The sequence below is a fragment of the Athene cunicularia genome (assembly GCF_003259725.1).
Source record: "Athene cunicularia isolate RWA chromosome 7 unlocalized genomic scaffold, athCun1 chr7_part1, whole genome shotgun sequence".
Lineage (NCBI taxonomy): Eukaryota > Metazoa > Chordata > Aves > Strigiformes > Strigidae > Athene > Athene cunicularia.
This window is the reverse complement of record NW_020799107.1, coordinates 11,631,286-11,645,552: the sequence shown is the minus strand read 5'-3', so window position 1 is coordinate 11,645,552 and position 14,267 is coordinate 11,631,286. Positions and strand designations below refer to the sequence as shown.

The 14,267-nt window shown below is 51.3% G+C and overlaps 1 protein-coding gene across 1 annotated transcript in view; it reads right to left on the bottom strand.

The window, feature by feature from the left end:
* Positions 1–1,102: 1,102 nt before the first annotated feature.
* LOC113482075 (neuronal PAS domain-containing protein 2-like) overlaps positions 1,103–14,267 on the bottom strand; it is a 28,506-nt gene continuing 15,341 nt past the window's right edge. Inside the window, exons 3-10 of the mRNA XM_026852404.1 lie at positions 12,509–12,618; positions 8,709–8,798; positions 6,761–6,875; positions 5,936–6,078; positions 5,608–5,798; positions 5,111–5,220; positions 4,626–4,767; positions 1,103–4,199 (exon numbers count right to left, since the gene is read on the bottom strand). Coding sequence (XP_026708205.1) covers positions 2,333–4,199; positions 4,626–4,767; positions 5,111–5,220; positions 5,608–5,798; positions 5,936–6,078; positions 6,761–6,875; positions 8,709–8,798; positions 12,509–12,618 — 2,768 coding nt within the window. The 3' untranslated portion in view covers positions 1,103–2,332. The remainder of the gene's footprint in view (positions 4,200–4,625; positions 4,768–5,110; positions 5,221–5,607; positions 5,799–5,935; positions 6,079–6,760; positions 6,876–8,708; positions 8,799–12,508; positions 12,619–14,267) is intronic.

Below are 14,267 nucleotides of genomic sequence, written 5' to 3'. Positions count from 1 at the left end.
ACCTGGTGGCAGGGGGTACATGTGTGCACCAGCCACGGTCACCCCAGCTCTCTCCTTCCAAAATGCTCCACTGAGTCACATGCAGCAACAGGGCCAGGAACCAAGCAAGGTCAGAGCCCAAAGGCACCGGGCAGCAACCTCTGTTTTCATTGCCTGCAGCATCAGAGGGTGTCCACATGGCTGCACACCTCCTCAAAATGACACTGTAAGAGGCAAAGCACAGCCCTTCCCCATCTGTGATCCCAGCCCCATGCCTCCCCACATGCAGGAAGAGGGGGTGAACCAGGACTGTCCTCCTTCAGCTAAAGCCCAGAGAAATCAGACTCGGGGCTGAGCCAAAAGGAAGCTTTTTCAAATACTTGCTCAGTCAAGAGGGAAATGGAGACACTGGTTCAGGTCAAAACAAACCATCACCACTATACAAAGCAAATCGCCTTTTAATACGTAACCAAATACAGGGGGTGAGTTTCAGGACATCTTTTTCTCCTCAGCATTATCCGTCTGCCAACAGCAATACAAAGAAATCACAAAGCGTAAAATGAGACACTGTCACAAAAATAGATGTTATGTGCACATACACAACGTATAAAGAGATAAGACACAAGTAACAGAACACCAGGGGTTTGTCTTGGCCCCAATCAGTAGAGCCTGGCAGGGTGCCTCCTGCCCAAGGGCACCTTTTGCAGGACCAGGGGCCCTCAGCACCCCCCAGCCAGGGCCATGCACTGTTTCACATCGCCTGAATAGGTGCCAGGACAACAAAGGCTGGTAAGCAGAGTCCATCTTGCTCCTTTTCGGGTCTGCTGCTTTGTAAGGCTCTGTACCACAGTCAGTCAGCTCCTTGCCCTGCCCTGGGCACTCCTCCAGGCCCCGTTGGAGGGGTCTGGCCTGTTTCCAGGACCTCAACCCTTCCTGAGCCCCATCTTGCCCACAAGCAGCCCAGGGAGCCCCAGCACAGTGAGACAAAGCAGGGTATGAAGGAGGAGACCCAGGGAGATGAGGCCACCCCACACCAGGACACATGCAGGCTTGCTGCTGGGCTAGCCCTGCCCTAATTACCTGATTTTACTCACTTGGCAAACAGTATGTGGCTTAATACTGGTGTGAGGGGTGCACAGGGGGGAAAGGTATGCAGGTCTCCAATAGCTCTGACAAACCTGCCAGATCTGGTCTTGAACCAAACCCTCTCCCCATCATTGCTTTTTCTGGGGGGGGGTTAACCTGACAGATCTGGGAGACTTTGCCCCACAACAGAGAAAACAAAATAATTTCACATCTTAGGTTAAAAAATACAAAAGAAAGGTAATTCCACAAAGTGGCTGTGCTCGTCTCCAAGATGACAGTTTGAAGGTTACAAACTTGGTCCAAAGGGGAGAGGCAGACAGTCACTGTACCCCTTCCTACCTTTCCTTCTTGCTGCTTTGGCAAAACTACACTATCCTGAGCAACTGCAGGAGCAAACCCCATCATTTCTCCATCTAATGGCACTGCTGATCACAGGAGAGGTAGGCAAGGACAACCCAGTGACAAACCCAAGGGGAGCCTGGCTGGACCTTCCACACCCTGCTGCCCAGAAAGACAACAGATTCCCTGGAAAGGCTGCCAAAGAGCCCCCAAACCTGAGCTGCTTCTGCTCTCATGCCCTCCACCTCCCACAAAGACCCTTCAGGTACTGCTGAGCTTCTCAAGAGTGCTTCATAACATCCCCTTTTCTAAAGGAACTGGGTCACTAGGGGTTCAGGAGGAGATGGAGAGCACAGGAGGGAGGGAGCAAGAGCAGAGCAGAGGGGCTCAGGCAGGCTGAGGTGATGCAGAGGACTGAACAGCAAGATGTCATGTGTGGTCCGCGCACATAGGTGATGAGGGGACCACGCTGCATCGAGAAACAGCAATTCAGTGCCACATGCCTGTAAGGCAGCAGGTCCATCTGCAAGAGGCTGCCACGAGCAGCAAGCAGGGTGTCCTTCCTTGGACCCCAAGAGTCTGCAAATCTCCCCATGGGCATGGCCACATCTCCCTGAAAGACTTCTCATAGGGGGAAAAAAAAAACAACAAAAAAAACCAAACAACAAAGCAAAACCAAACCACGTGAAACACTTCATTCTAGACTGCCTGAAAGCTCTGCTAGGGCACCTTGTTTCAGGCACTGGAAGACAAAATCCTGAGTGATCAGGAATCTTGGGGCACCACTCACAAGTGTACACAGCCAGAAGAGCTTGTAACTGCTGGTGGCTTTTCCAAGTGTGGCTTCACAGTGAGGTACCCACCAACGATGCCGTGCCTGCATCCCCCGTAACACCCATCACTCCATCCGTGCGAGCTGGGGCACCCCTCAGGTCCTGCAGCCCTCACACCTCACCTTGAGCTGGACCTCGCAGGCACAGAGCGGCTGCCCACCTGCAAAGGACTCCGATGGGAAGAAGCCAGGGCTCTGCTCAGAGGAGGGCAGTGGTCCTGCACCCACCTTTGCAGGGAGAGTTGATGAGCACCTCAAAACCGAGCCCTGTGAGTAATGTGATACTCCAGGGTGGCTCTCACTGGGAGAAGGGAAAGTTCCCAGATGCTGGGGAATGGATAGTTTGGAGGCATCCCTAATAAAGTTGCCCTCGTGTCTACAAAGGCTATTTCCATACTGACACTCAGGCAGCACAACATGGTCTGTCCAGTGGGTACTGGGACCTGTGCTGGACCCCAGCAGGAGCCTGCTGTGCTGCACTGCACCTGCCCCACCACATCTCCAATGAGATGCCCCAGTCTGCAGGAGCCATGGCTGGCGCTGCGCGAACCGCTTGTCCCCTCGGAGCACTGCCTGCTCCCCTTCCCAGGAAAAGCTGGGCTCAAGGTGGGATATCAGGGGCCGCTCCAGGAAGCCACCATTTCCTGGAAGGTGGCTAACTCCTAAGGGTGCTGATGCTTGTGCAGGGAGAGCAACCTCCTCATGATGGAGGTCCCCAGCCCCAGAGAACGAGGACTCATTCAAGCCCTGTGCAGGGCAAGGAGCAGGTTGGGAGGGCAGCAACCACGGCCCAGCCCCCTGGGGGCTCTCGGGGCTGCCAGCCAGCAGAGTTTGTGACTCTACATGTCTTCCTGCCACTTCCAGCTGTTTTGGAGCTATGGCCATCCAAGCCTCTGATGGGCAACCTCCAGAAGTGCTCTGACCCAAAGCATTGGCTGGGTTTGCCCGGACTAGGACATTATGCCACTGAGTCACTAGTGTGTTTGAGTGTAACAGAGGTGGGCAGCTTGAGCCCACCAGCTTGCACCTGGGCTGGATCTGATCACTAGGAATAACGTTATCTATGGGAGCAGAGGTGTTGACTTCTCCTTGAAGCACCTGTCCTGGGTTTGCCAGCTGAAGTGCTACAGAGGATTTGCTGCTGGAGACTGGGACATCCAGAACAGTCCCCTCCACCAGCCCAGACGAGTTAAACAAGACCTGCTGTTCTGGTTGAGCAGAGCTGACTTTAGATGTAATGGAGACTAGAGAAATCACAGCATCTTGGCCTTGTGCACCAGGTTCCTGGGACTCTGGTGGGGCTTGAAATACTGAATTAGTTGCCCAGCAGTGCTGGAAACGAGGCGCAGCACTGTTTTCCTCATCACAGGGTGATGCACTGCAGTTCAGGAAGTCCATGCTCTTCCCAGCATCCTCCCTGAGGAGCATCTGCTCCACAGAGGATGTCACCTCAGCACCCAGCCTCTTGCCAACCTCCTGAGCTGGTGGCTCCTCCTCTGCATCCAAGGTGAGCAGAGCCTCCTCCCACTGCTGCAGCTCTGCACTGTCCACGTTGAGGCTCTGGAGGGTCTGACAGATGTTTCCGTCCACCCCACTCTTCTCAAAGAGGGTTTCAATAATGACCAGGAGGGAGTTGCTGTCCTCCTTAGCATCACTGACTTCCTCATTCTGGCTCAGTCCATCAGGCTCAGTGATGAGATCAGGCAAGGAGAACTGGGGCACATTATCAGTATGGGAGATGTATATGGATGCATCTTGCTTCATCATGGCCCCAAGAAGAGAGTTGGGGTCTACTGAGCGCTGCTTTGAATGGGAGTTTGCTTGTGTCTGCAACTCCTCCTTAGCCTGGAAGGAGTCCAGGAACCCAGGAAGATCATTCTCATACAAAACTGCTTCCCCTGTGGCAAAGCTAAAAGGCAGCTGTAGCTTTCTCTTCTGCAGATGTTCCTCCCCTTCTTCATTCCTTCAGTGTGGAGAGGGAAAAAAAAGAAAACAGAAGACATGGAAACAGCATGAGCACCTCCTCTGGGCCCTGCAAAACCACCCTCCCAGCAGCAAAACTGCCCTGGATTTTCTGAAGAAAAGGGTGCTGGACTGGGCTGGCTACAATGCTGCTGATGGAAGACCGGGCTCTGGGGAGCCCACAGGGAGGTCTCCATGGCTCAGGAAAGGGCTGCATGTCCAGGGCTCACCCCAGGCAGGAGCAAGCATGTCCACAACCACCTTCTCGGAGCCGTTTCACATGTGTCTCCCTGCTACAGGAGGACACGTGCTACAAAGTGCCAACCGTGCAACCCAACCACCCTTCACTCTCATTGTCTCCATGTGACTTGGGCAGCCCCATGGCCACCCAGGCAAGAGCAGGTGAAGGCAGCCTAGCAATACTCACGACAGGGCTCGCTGCTGGGCAATGATGCAGTCAGGCTTGCCTGCTCTGTACACCAGCCGGGCGTTGGCCTGCACCCACACCCAGCCACCCTTCTTGGTCAGCAGCCGGAAAACTGTCAGCCCGCTCTCCCCCGTCTTCATCACTGGGGCAGAGAGAGAAGAGAGGCAGCACAGACACGGTAACTCCACGAGGGCAGACAATGGCACATGCAAGATGCCACAAGGTTCTTGCAAGTGGGGGCAGAAGAGGGATGCAGGCCAGCACACGATGCCATGTGCAGTGCTGTCCTGCTGCCAGCTCCCCGAGCAGGTAATACCCAAGAGGGGAGAGCCTTTAGCACAAAGCTGCTCCAGACCCAGGACAGACGGCCCAAAGAGCAACAGTACTGGCACGGCCAGAGCTGCACCAGAGCCGGGGAGCCATGAGGGCCCCCACAAACACACCGCCCCAGCCAGTGCTGCTGCTCTCCCCCACCCAGCACTCACTTCTCACGTGGTTCTCTGCACAGTGCATCATGTCAGCCGCGTGCACAAACTGGTACCCGGACCCCCTCCTGCACAGCTCCGTTTCTGTGTACCCCAGGACAACCTTCCCCCTGGAAACAGTGAAGAAACCCCATGACACCAAGGATCTATCCCCCAGTTGCATCCCCCCCACTGGCCAGACACGATCCAATCCCCTGCCCAGCACCCAGACAGCAATACAAAGCCTTCCACTGTGGGGGGTGCAACTCTCCATGCTGGGCTGAGCTGCATCCCCTCTTTCACAAAACCACCCTGTGCTGGATTTTCTGGGCTAAAACACAGCAGCCAAGAAGTGCTGGTGCCCAGTTAATCTGCTCCCTGTGTTACTGTGGTGCAGCAGACAGACAAAAGCAGACACCTTGCCATGGGAGTTGCGTCAGAAGTACCCTGCTCCCATGCCTCTGGTTTTCTGTCTAGCACCAGGGATTTTACCACGGGGAAGATGAGAGATGCCCTACCGGGAATCACAGGCCATGGGAGTGAAATCCAGCTTGTGCTTTGTCTGGAAGATTAGCGTCTTGGTCTGAAGCTCCAGGATGGAGAGAGGCTGGAGGACAGTTGCGATGGCGAAGAGAGCTAGCGGGGACCTGTCTGATGCCTTCTTCTGCTGCCCGAGAAGGCATTTCAAGCGCCCACGGAAATTCAAAGCCTTGGAGGGGATTAGTAGATGTTGGTGTGAAGCAAACGGTGATGGGAACTGGCTGTGCTCCCAGCCCTATGAGACACGACTGGCCCCTAGGGAATATACTGGGGGCAGAGGGGTGTCCTGGTGTGGGGCTGCGTTACCAGAAATCCTGAGGAGTTATCCAACAAGCAGCGGAAGCGGCAGGTGAAGCTCCTCTCCACGAAGGAGGGCTTCTCAAGGTGGAGGTGTTGTGGGCTGGACACAGTGCTGCATCCATCCAGCAGCAGCTGGTTGGCCGGAAAGGCTGGGAAACCAAAGGGAAAACGAAGCCAAAGGGTGGTGAGGCCCTGGCACAGGTTGCCCAGAGAAGCTGTGGCTGGCCCCTCCCTGGAAGGGTTCAAGGCCAGGTTGGACAGGGCTTTGGGCTACCTGGGCTAGTGGAAGGTGTCCCTGCCCATGGCAGAGGTTGGAACTAGGTGATCTTTAAGGTCTCTTGCAACCCAAACCATTCTATGATAAGCTTTCCAAGCTGCACACCTTGAACTCACAGCCTTGCAGACCTGCTCCTGTTGGAGATTTTGCTTCTCAAGCAAACCCATGATCTTCACAAGATGGGTGAGACCTTGCCATGGGAAATTATTGGTTCACAATAGTTTCTGGTCCCCTGGCCTCTCAGGAGAAAGACAACAAGCCACCCCCACTGAAATAAATAGGGTTTCAAACACTGAAAAGAAAAAGGTTTGGGATAAGTGTCCCCATCCCTCCAGCACAGCAAAAGACATCACGTCATTGCTGTTGGTAGCTTTTGGCAAAACATGGCTGTTCCAACCCTCGGGATGATTGCGAGTCCCAGAGGGAGGTTTATGGGATGCTCCTCAGTAAAGGGCTGTGCTTAGTGGCTATAGATGCCACCAGGAGGGTTTTCCAGCATGGGATGGCCATGCAGAGGAGGCTGGCTGGTCCCCAGGAGTCTCCCTGGCACTCACCATTGGCAGCGTGCTGGGTGCTGCCAGATGCTGGGGCCTGGTGCAGCTGGCAGCGGAAAGAGGCTCTGTCATCCGCGTGGATCAACTCATACACGCTCCGGTAGATGAGATCTGACTGGAAGGACAGGGAAGAGGGGTGTCAACTCCTGCCCAGCCTGGCAGAGGTGTCTGCAGAAGGACACAGCAGGAGGCTTTCCTTCGCAAGTAGCAAAAGTGCAGCGACTGAGTGTGAAGAAACAGGCAAATGCAGCCAGCTTTGTGTGTCACATGGACAGCAAGGACCAGGAATCATCTGCTTTTTTAGGCTCAGGAAGGACAAAAAGGGAGCAGAGAGGGAGTCTGCCTGGGAAAGTCATGGGAATGGCTCAGAGGCTTCTAGAAGCAATAGAAATGGCGATGTCTGAGTAACCCTGGCTGCTCGGGACTGCCACGCTTCCCATTTCCCCACTGTCCTCTCGCCATAGCTAAGCAGAGCTTTCCAGCCTGTTCCACACAACAGCAAGGCTGAGGCTCCCCTGGTGTCACCCAGTTCTTCCAAGGATGTTCCACCCTGGCCCTGGCTCCTGATCCTTAACCCCAGCCCAAGAAAAATGTTGGAACTCCAGCTCCCTCCCCTGCCACAGGAGTCCCTGTGCTTTGGGAAGCTTTACTCTCTATCTGCAGGGTGAATGCTACAGCCGTGTCATTTGCCTAGTAGGTCTTAACTTCTAGTATCTTCTCGGAATCAAGTTCAGATGCAGCACCAGAAAGGCTGTGGGTTGTCAGAGGGGAATTTGCAGGGTACAAATTGCCTGTCTGCAACAGCATGCAAGATCTCTTGTGTTGCCACCCCTGGTCTTTTGCAAATAAGCAGTTTTGTTTCTTCCACAGGATCAGTGTAAAAAATAATGTCAAAGTTGATCAACACATTTTCACCAAGCCTTTTTTTTTTCATGCTTATGCAGGGAGATTTGCTGTTTTAAAAAGGTTTTGTAGGATTTTTTTTTTTTACTCCCAAACCATGGGAATCTATATCCCAGTGCAAGCCATCTTCCTTCAGTGGACCTCCAGGAAAGACAGACATGCTGATGCTGGGCTGAATGGCTGGCCACACAGCAGAAAACACCAGAAAGCTCTCATACCACCTGCTTCCCAACACAGCCCCCTTCTTCTAGGGCCATGCCTTAGACTAGCCTTGCCCATCCCAGTCCTGAATGCTGTGGTGGTCAGCATGGTCCTGCCAAGCCCACGAGCAGCTCAGGATACTTACTGCCATTGCCCTGCCCTCAGAAACATGCCAGAGCAGAACCTCCTGCTTAACCAGACATACAGGTACTTTGAGAAGACCACTCACTGCCAGACAGCTGTTTTGACTTGGGCCATCAGCCCACAAGGATCCCAGTGAGCTGGGAAAGGGTGCAAAGAGAGGACAAAGAAGAAAACACATCAGTCCCTGCAGGTGCACCAGGAATCCATGCAATGAAATGGGTTTGGTAGCCTCCCAGGCCTCCTGTTGACTCAGTCCTTTGGCCAAAGGAGCTGGACATCAAGGGAATCTGAGGTAACAGGGCTGATGTGGGGAGAGACCTGCTTTTCCTTCACATCCTGTGTAACCCATGGTACTCCAGGGCACTGACACCGCTCACCAGCGAGATACCCTTGGCCCTCTGTGAGAGCACATATGCCCAGCAGCATGATACAAGAAAAATCTCACACCCCTCTTACACACAAAGACAAGAGGATACAGAGCCTGCCATTGCTCAGCTTGCATCTGTTCCTACTAAAGTCACAAGCATGTTTGTTGGCTTTCACAACCCCCAGAGAACATAACTCATTTGAAAACGTACATAAAAAATGACCCAGGGGAGCTGGGAAGGGAGAAAAAAGCCCTAGCATGGCTATCACAGCACCTCCTTCCCAGACCTGGACTGCATCTGTCTGTTTACAGCCAGGAAAAAACAGTACCCACCTGATGAAAGCCCAGATAGTCCTGCACAGTAGGGGAGATGTAGAAGATGTAACCATCTCCGGTCACCGCAATGACAAATCCATTGAGTGCCTGAAAGCAGAAATTGGGCCCAGAGTTACTCTCTCTAGCTTCAATCCAGCTGCTGAAAGGTGGACTTCTCCAGGTGTTTCTTCAGCATTCAGGGACAGGAGGGACCTTCTTCATGAAGAATGAACTCCACAAAAAAGAAAGCACCTTGTGACCGTGCAAGACTTAAACCTGATTAGTTGTTTTGTTTGTGGGGTTTTTTTTCTTCAGTGTTAGCATGAGCAATGATCCAAGGTGGACTGATCACTTTTTCTAGATCCATCATTGAAGCCATCTCACTGCAGGGCAGCTCCTGCATCAGGAAGGGCCAACTAAGGAGAGGTTTCATGGAGGACCTAGTGTTAGTTACCTCCTCTCTAGCTGTACCAGCTGGTATAGCTGTACTCTCTTCTGGGGCTCTGATTTTCTCTAACAAACCTGCCTACATCTTCAGTAACAGGCAGCAACAAGCAGCGTAGAGGGAAGGAGGACTGCTCTGAGCCATGCAGGAGCCTGGTGACTCCAGGATGAGCCTAGCATCAATTCAAGCATACTGAAGCCTTCAGAAATAGTAACCAAACTGCAGTCAGCCACTGACCTGGACCTATTTATCTACTCATTCATTTTAAGGATGAGCTCCAAAGACACTCTGGGCCTTGCTCCTCACCCTGAACTTCACATTTAGGACATTATACAAGCTTATTTCTGTATGTCTTCTCCCTACACTTACTCCAATGACCCCCCAAAACCCTGCCTTTTAATCCTTAGCACCTGAGGACACTGCTGTCCCCTGGACTCATGCTCTCAGCTCCAAGGGTACATGAACAAATCACAAAGTACATGAAGTAAGAGCAAGTCTAGTCACCACTATCAAAGACAGTAATACAGCTAAAAATGACACGCACCTTGAAAGCAAAAGAGGTAGAAAAATCTAGAAACTCAGATCCTAAATTTGTGAAGGCCCTGACTACACATCTGTGATGCCTGACATGGCGCACCCTGGTCCTTATAAGCATGCAAACATCTTTGAGGAGGCAACAGTTTCATATTCTCATTTGTTTCCCATTACACAAGACCACAACCTCTTCTCATTTAATTTTGTTCTTGTTCCTGACAAGCATCTTAATAGCAATGGGACCTTGAAATGTTTGTCAAGAACAAGCCCTATTGCCCCTTAAATACATCCTGGCATTGAACTGCCGCTGTGAGATACCATACTGGGAAAATTACTCTCCTCTTGTCAATGTCCTAGATGACAAAAGATAAGGCTTTAAACACAAACCCCCCAAATCTCTATTAAAGATATCTTTGTGCTCACACCATCTGTCAACTTCACTCCTCTCCTTGCACTCCACAATTATATATGTTCTGCAACTAAATCCATACCCAACTGGTAGTTCCTTGCTTGAAAAAGATCAAACCCACACCAAATTAGAGAAACGATTCCAAAACTATGGAGATCATGGCTGTGGTGGAGGGAGGGAGGGGAGCTGATGCATCTAGTGAATACCCACAAAAAGAGGCAAGATGAAAATTCAGAGATATTTGGTGACCATTTCAGGTTGATTTTCTTCAAAAGGAAAGTACTGCAGTAGATAGTAATTCTTGCCCCCTGCTTTTGTCTGTAATATATTTAATTTACTAGTGAATAGAAAGAGATAAATTAGGAAAAGAAAACCCTGAATGGAAGTCTGTGTTTAATCAAGACATGGGCAGAAGTTTCAGCAGATCTCATCAGCATCAGGCTAGGACCTGTCACAAATATGGACTTCTGCCCTCACTGCCCAACTTAGCCATGCTGAGCTGGCCCTTGGTGAGACCATCGGGACATGCTGTTTGCTTGAGACCAGGCTGGAGGGAAGGGTCCAGCCACCTATGCTGCTCCTTTGGCCCTGCTCACCCTCTCCCCCCATGCAAAGAGGAGGCAGGAGTAATCGACCAACACAGCTCAAGCATTTGCCCATTTAGAGTGACACTAAGGCTCCCATGGGCTGGCTTTTTTTAGTAACTTGGATTATTTGAAAGGCTGATGGATTGAGCATGTTGCCAGATATTGTACAGATCCAACCCCTTTCCTTTGTGTGCTGCAGCCCCTCAAGGGGCCTTGAGTCAGAACTTTCTGCACGTGACAGTATCTGATTAAAATGTTCTTTGAGGAGAAAAGAAAAAAACAATGAAATATCAGGCAGCTCAGCCAAGGGATTTCTGTCACATTAGCACCTCACAAGATCTCCAGATGCCTTCAATCACCCAAGGCTGATAATGCTCTGGTGGCTCAACAAATTGCCATGATATGGTCCAGCTCAAACCCCCAGAGAGCACTCAGGAGCAGCTCCGTCACGGGACTGGGGCAACCACAGGGTCCCTCCTGGCTATCACATTATTCCAACTGTTCCTCCGTGATTTGCACTTGCAGACAGCTGAGAGCACTTCTGGGAGCGAATCCCACAAGGGGGACCATGTGGCCCAAGCTTCACTGCCAAAAGTCACATTGGTCTCCCAGTAGTCACCACCTCAGCAAAATCCCCTGTGGGGGCTCCTGCTGGGGCTCTTGTGAGCATTCAGTTAAGGCTGTGCAGGAGCAGGGTTGAAGGCACCAGAGACAGACTTTAAGGAGAGCCAAGTATTCATCTGCTTTTGTTTGGTGGAACAAGGGAGAAGAGAACTCAAGGCCCAGAAAGCACAGACATATGCGATATCAAGAACACAGCTATGGAATGATTAAAGGTCTTGCACAGACTTGCCCTGCAGCCCCAAGGAGCAGCATGTTTTAATTGAGATGCCTAGATGTTTATTCAGCAACGAGGCTTTCCATGGACCCTTTCTATCCCATTTTGTTCCAGTTTACATTTATAAATTGCAGCCCAAGCAAACAGCATCATGGCCAGATGATTCACCAGCTCCTTTTTCTCTGAAATTCAGCAAGAGCTATCTCATTAGACACACTCTGGCCTTTCTACAAAGCAAAGCTCCCACCACGCATTGAATTTTTTCACCACTGTCTCCCAGATCCACCTTCCTTTCTTTTCTCTCCCTCAATCTTCAAATTGAACCAGAGCTTTTTCCATCACAGGCAGGATGTGAACTCATGCTAGAGTCCTCATGCAGTGCCCCAGAGAGGGCAAACAGATGTTTTCTCCTGCAGTGATCATTATTTTCCTCTTGGCATTTACTAGCACACAAGGAGCCTGCCACCTGAGAGACCAGTCAGGGATCATTCCCTGCACTGCTGTATGGTAGCCTTGCACCCTATTGGTTGGGATTTACAAACCTGTGCACGTAGGGTCCAGGAGCTGTAGCAGGTCCCAAAGGAATATGCCAGCTTTGGGCTCAGTGACAGCCAGCGCCTGCAAGCCACAGGCACAAGCAGCACCCAACACCTTCACAAGAAGAACACAACCCACCACCCCAAGCTCTGCTCTGTTCACAGATGCAGCTTATAGCACAGAGCTGCTGCAGTGTAACCAAAGTGGTAGCAAACTGCAGTGTGGCGTGCAAGGGAATGGTGGGGACCGGGACCCATCCCACCTAGTCAGTGTCACTGGTCCCTGTCCCAGGTTGCTCAGTGCCTGTTGAAATCACAGTGAAGCAGCCCCTGGCAAGGCAGGATCTCCTCTTGCTCCATAGGTGGGACCTCATGTTCCATAGCTGCTGTATGGTTGAGCAAACATGGGTCAGTCATTATGCCCAGTGGATTACAGAAGCCAAGAGAAGACCAAGATATGGCACAATACCTGGAGCAGCAGTTCCCCCTCAGGAAACAGCTCTCTGTTGGCCTGCAGGTCCATTTGTCTGTTCCCTCCTGGGGCTCTGGGCACACAGTCACCAACATCCGTAGCTGTGGCTGAGAACAAGAGGGCAAAAAATCAGCACAGAAGGGGCAAGCCAGGAACCTTCCCACCACAGCGCTGCTCGGGCACAGCTGCACCGTGCTACCCAGTGCCCAGGGACTGTCCTCAGAGGAAGATGAGAACAACAGTAGCTGCAGCAGACACCCTTTACAGAGCCATCCCCAACTTGCCCAATGCTTCCTCCAAGAGACTATTTTCCCTGTTTGGTCCTATTTCTGTGAAACCTTACTTCTGCCAAGGTCTGAAGCAGACACGCAAAGGATAGAGAGAGATTAATATTTTTAGGCTGCCCAGGCTAGAAAACACCAACCAACACAGCAAGAATTCTTCATATTAGAGCCTGGTAGAGCTGGTGTTGGCTTCAAGCTGCCACAGTGTTGGCTTTCCTGCCCTTCAGAGTTGATGAAAGGCAGTGGCAAACCCTCCCAAGCCATATGAGATGCCATCAAAGCACCTCAGCAATATTTTTAATCCCTTCTACCTTTGGCTGCACAGAAGTAGATCAGAGGGTTGGTGACCACAGCACTCCTAGTGAGACACCTAAGCAGATCTCTGCTCCCAGAACTCACTGCCATGACCTCCCCATGCTGTCTCATGCTTCCTTGCTAGATGCCTTCAACACAACACCCATGGGTTTAGCCAACATGAAACCTCCTGCCCCAGTTGCAGGACCTCAAACATCATGGGACACACAGAAAAGTTGTTCAGGGAACAGGAATGAGGATGGCAGCTCCTGGGGACATCCCCAGTGTGGTACATCATCTGCTGGGGAATTATCCTTGAAAAACCTCAGTCCAAACTCAGCTTCCAACAAAAGGACAATTTTCAAGGCATGTTTTTGTGCCAACTCGACCAAAAACCTGCAAGAAAACCTCAAAACAGCTCCCATGTAAGAATCACCCCACCTCTGTGAGCACCTGCAGCACCCCAAGGTTGGACAGAAATCGTACACCCCGTGCACAGCCACATCCTGGCAGAACATCGCTGCTTGCCCCACCAGAGCCCTGGGTTTCTGATGGTGCTGCATGACCTTGGCTGGATCCAAAAGGAAAAGGCCTTCTGAATTTGAGGGAGCAGTAGGAAGTGAAGAAAAAGCCCAAACCATCCCAAGTCTGACAACACATTTAATTTTCTCCATGGTAGAAGCTCTGACATCACCACTGAAGGGTTTTAAATGTTTGGGTTTTCTCCCCCCAGTAGCACCAAGTTCAAAGCCAAAATAATTCCAATCCCAACAAAGTTTCATCTGAAACTGCTGATATGAGACATTTTGCTTTTCATCAAACTATCAATATGTAAAAGCATTTTCCCTGACAGAGCTGCATTTTTGTATTAAAAAACAGTTTGAGGTCAAAACATCACTCAGATCTATTTACATGTGGAGTTGAGTGACAACAAGCACCCACCCACACAGGTGTTCAGCAACTAGGCACATGGTTAAAGATAATTAGCTGAAGGTCTTGCTTAAGGTGACGCAGAGAAGCCAACAGTTGCAGTCACACAGGTTTAAATACAAGGCAAGAGGATGCTCTGAGCCCATTGAGCAGAACTCACCTCAATCTCTATTGCTGATAGAACTGGGCTTCTTCAGCCTCCCCTAAACCTTGAGCACTCCTTGAAGATGCTCAGGCTGCAGTTTTGT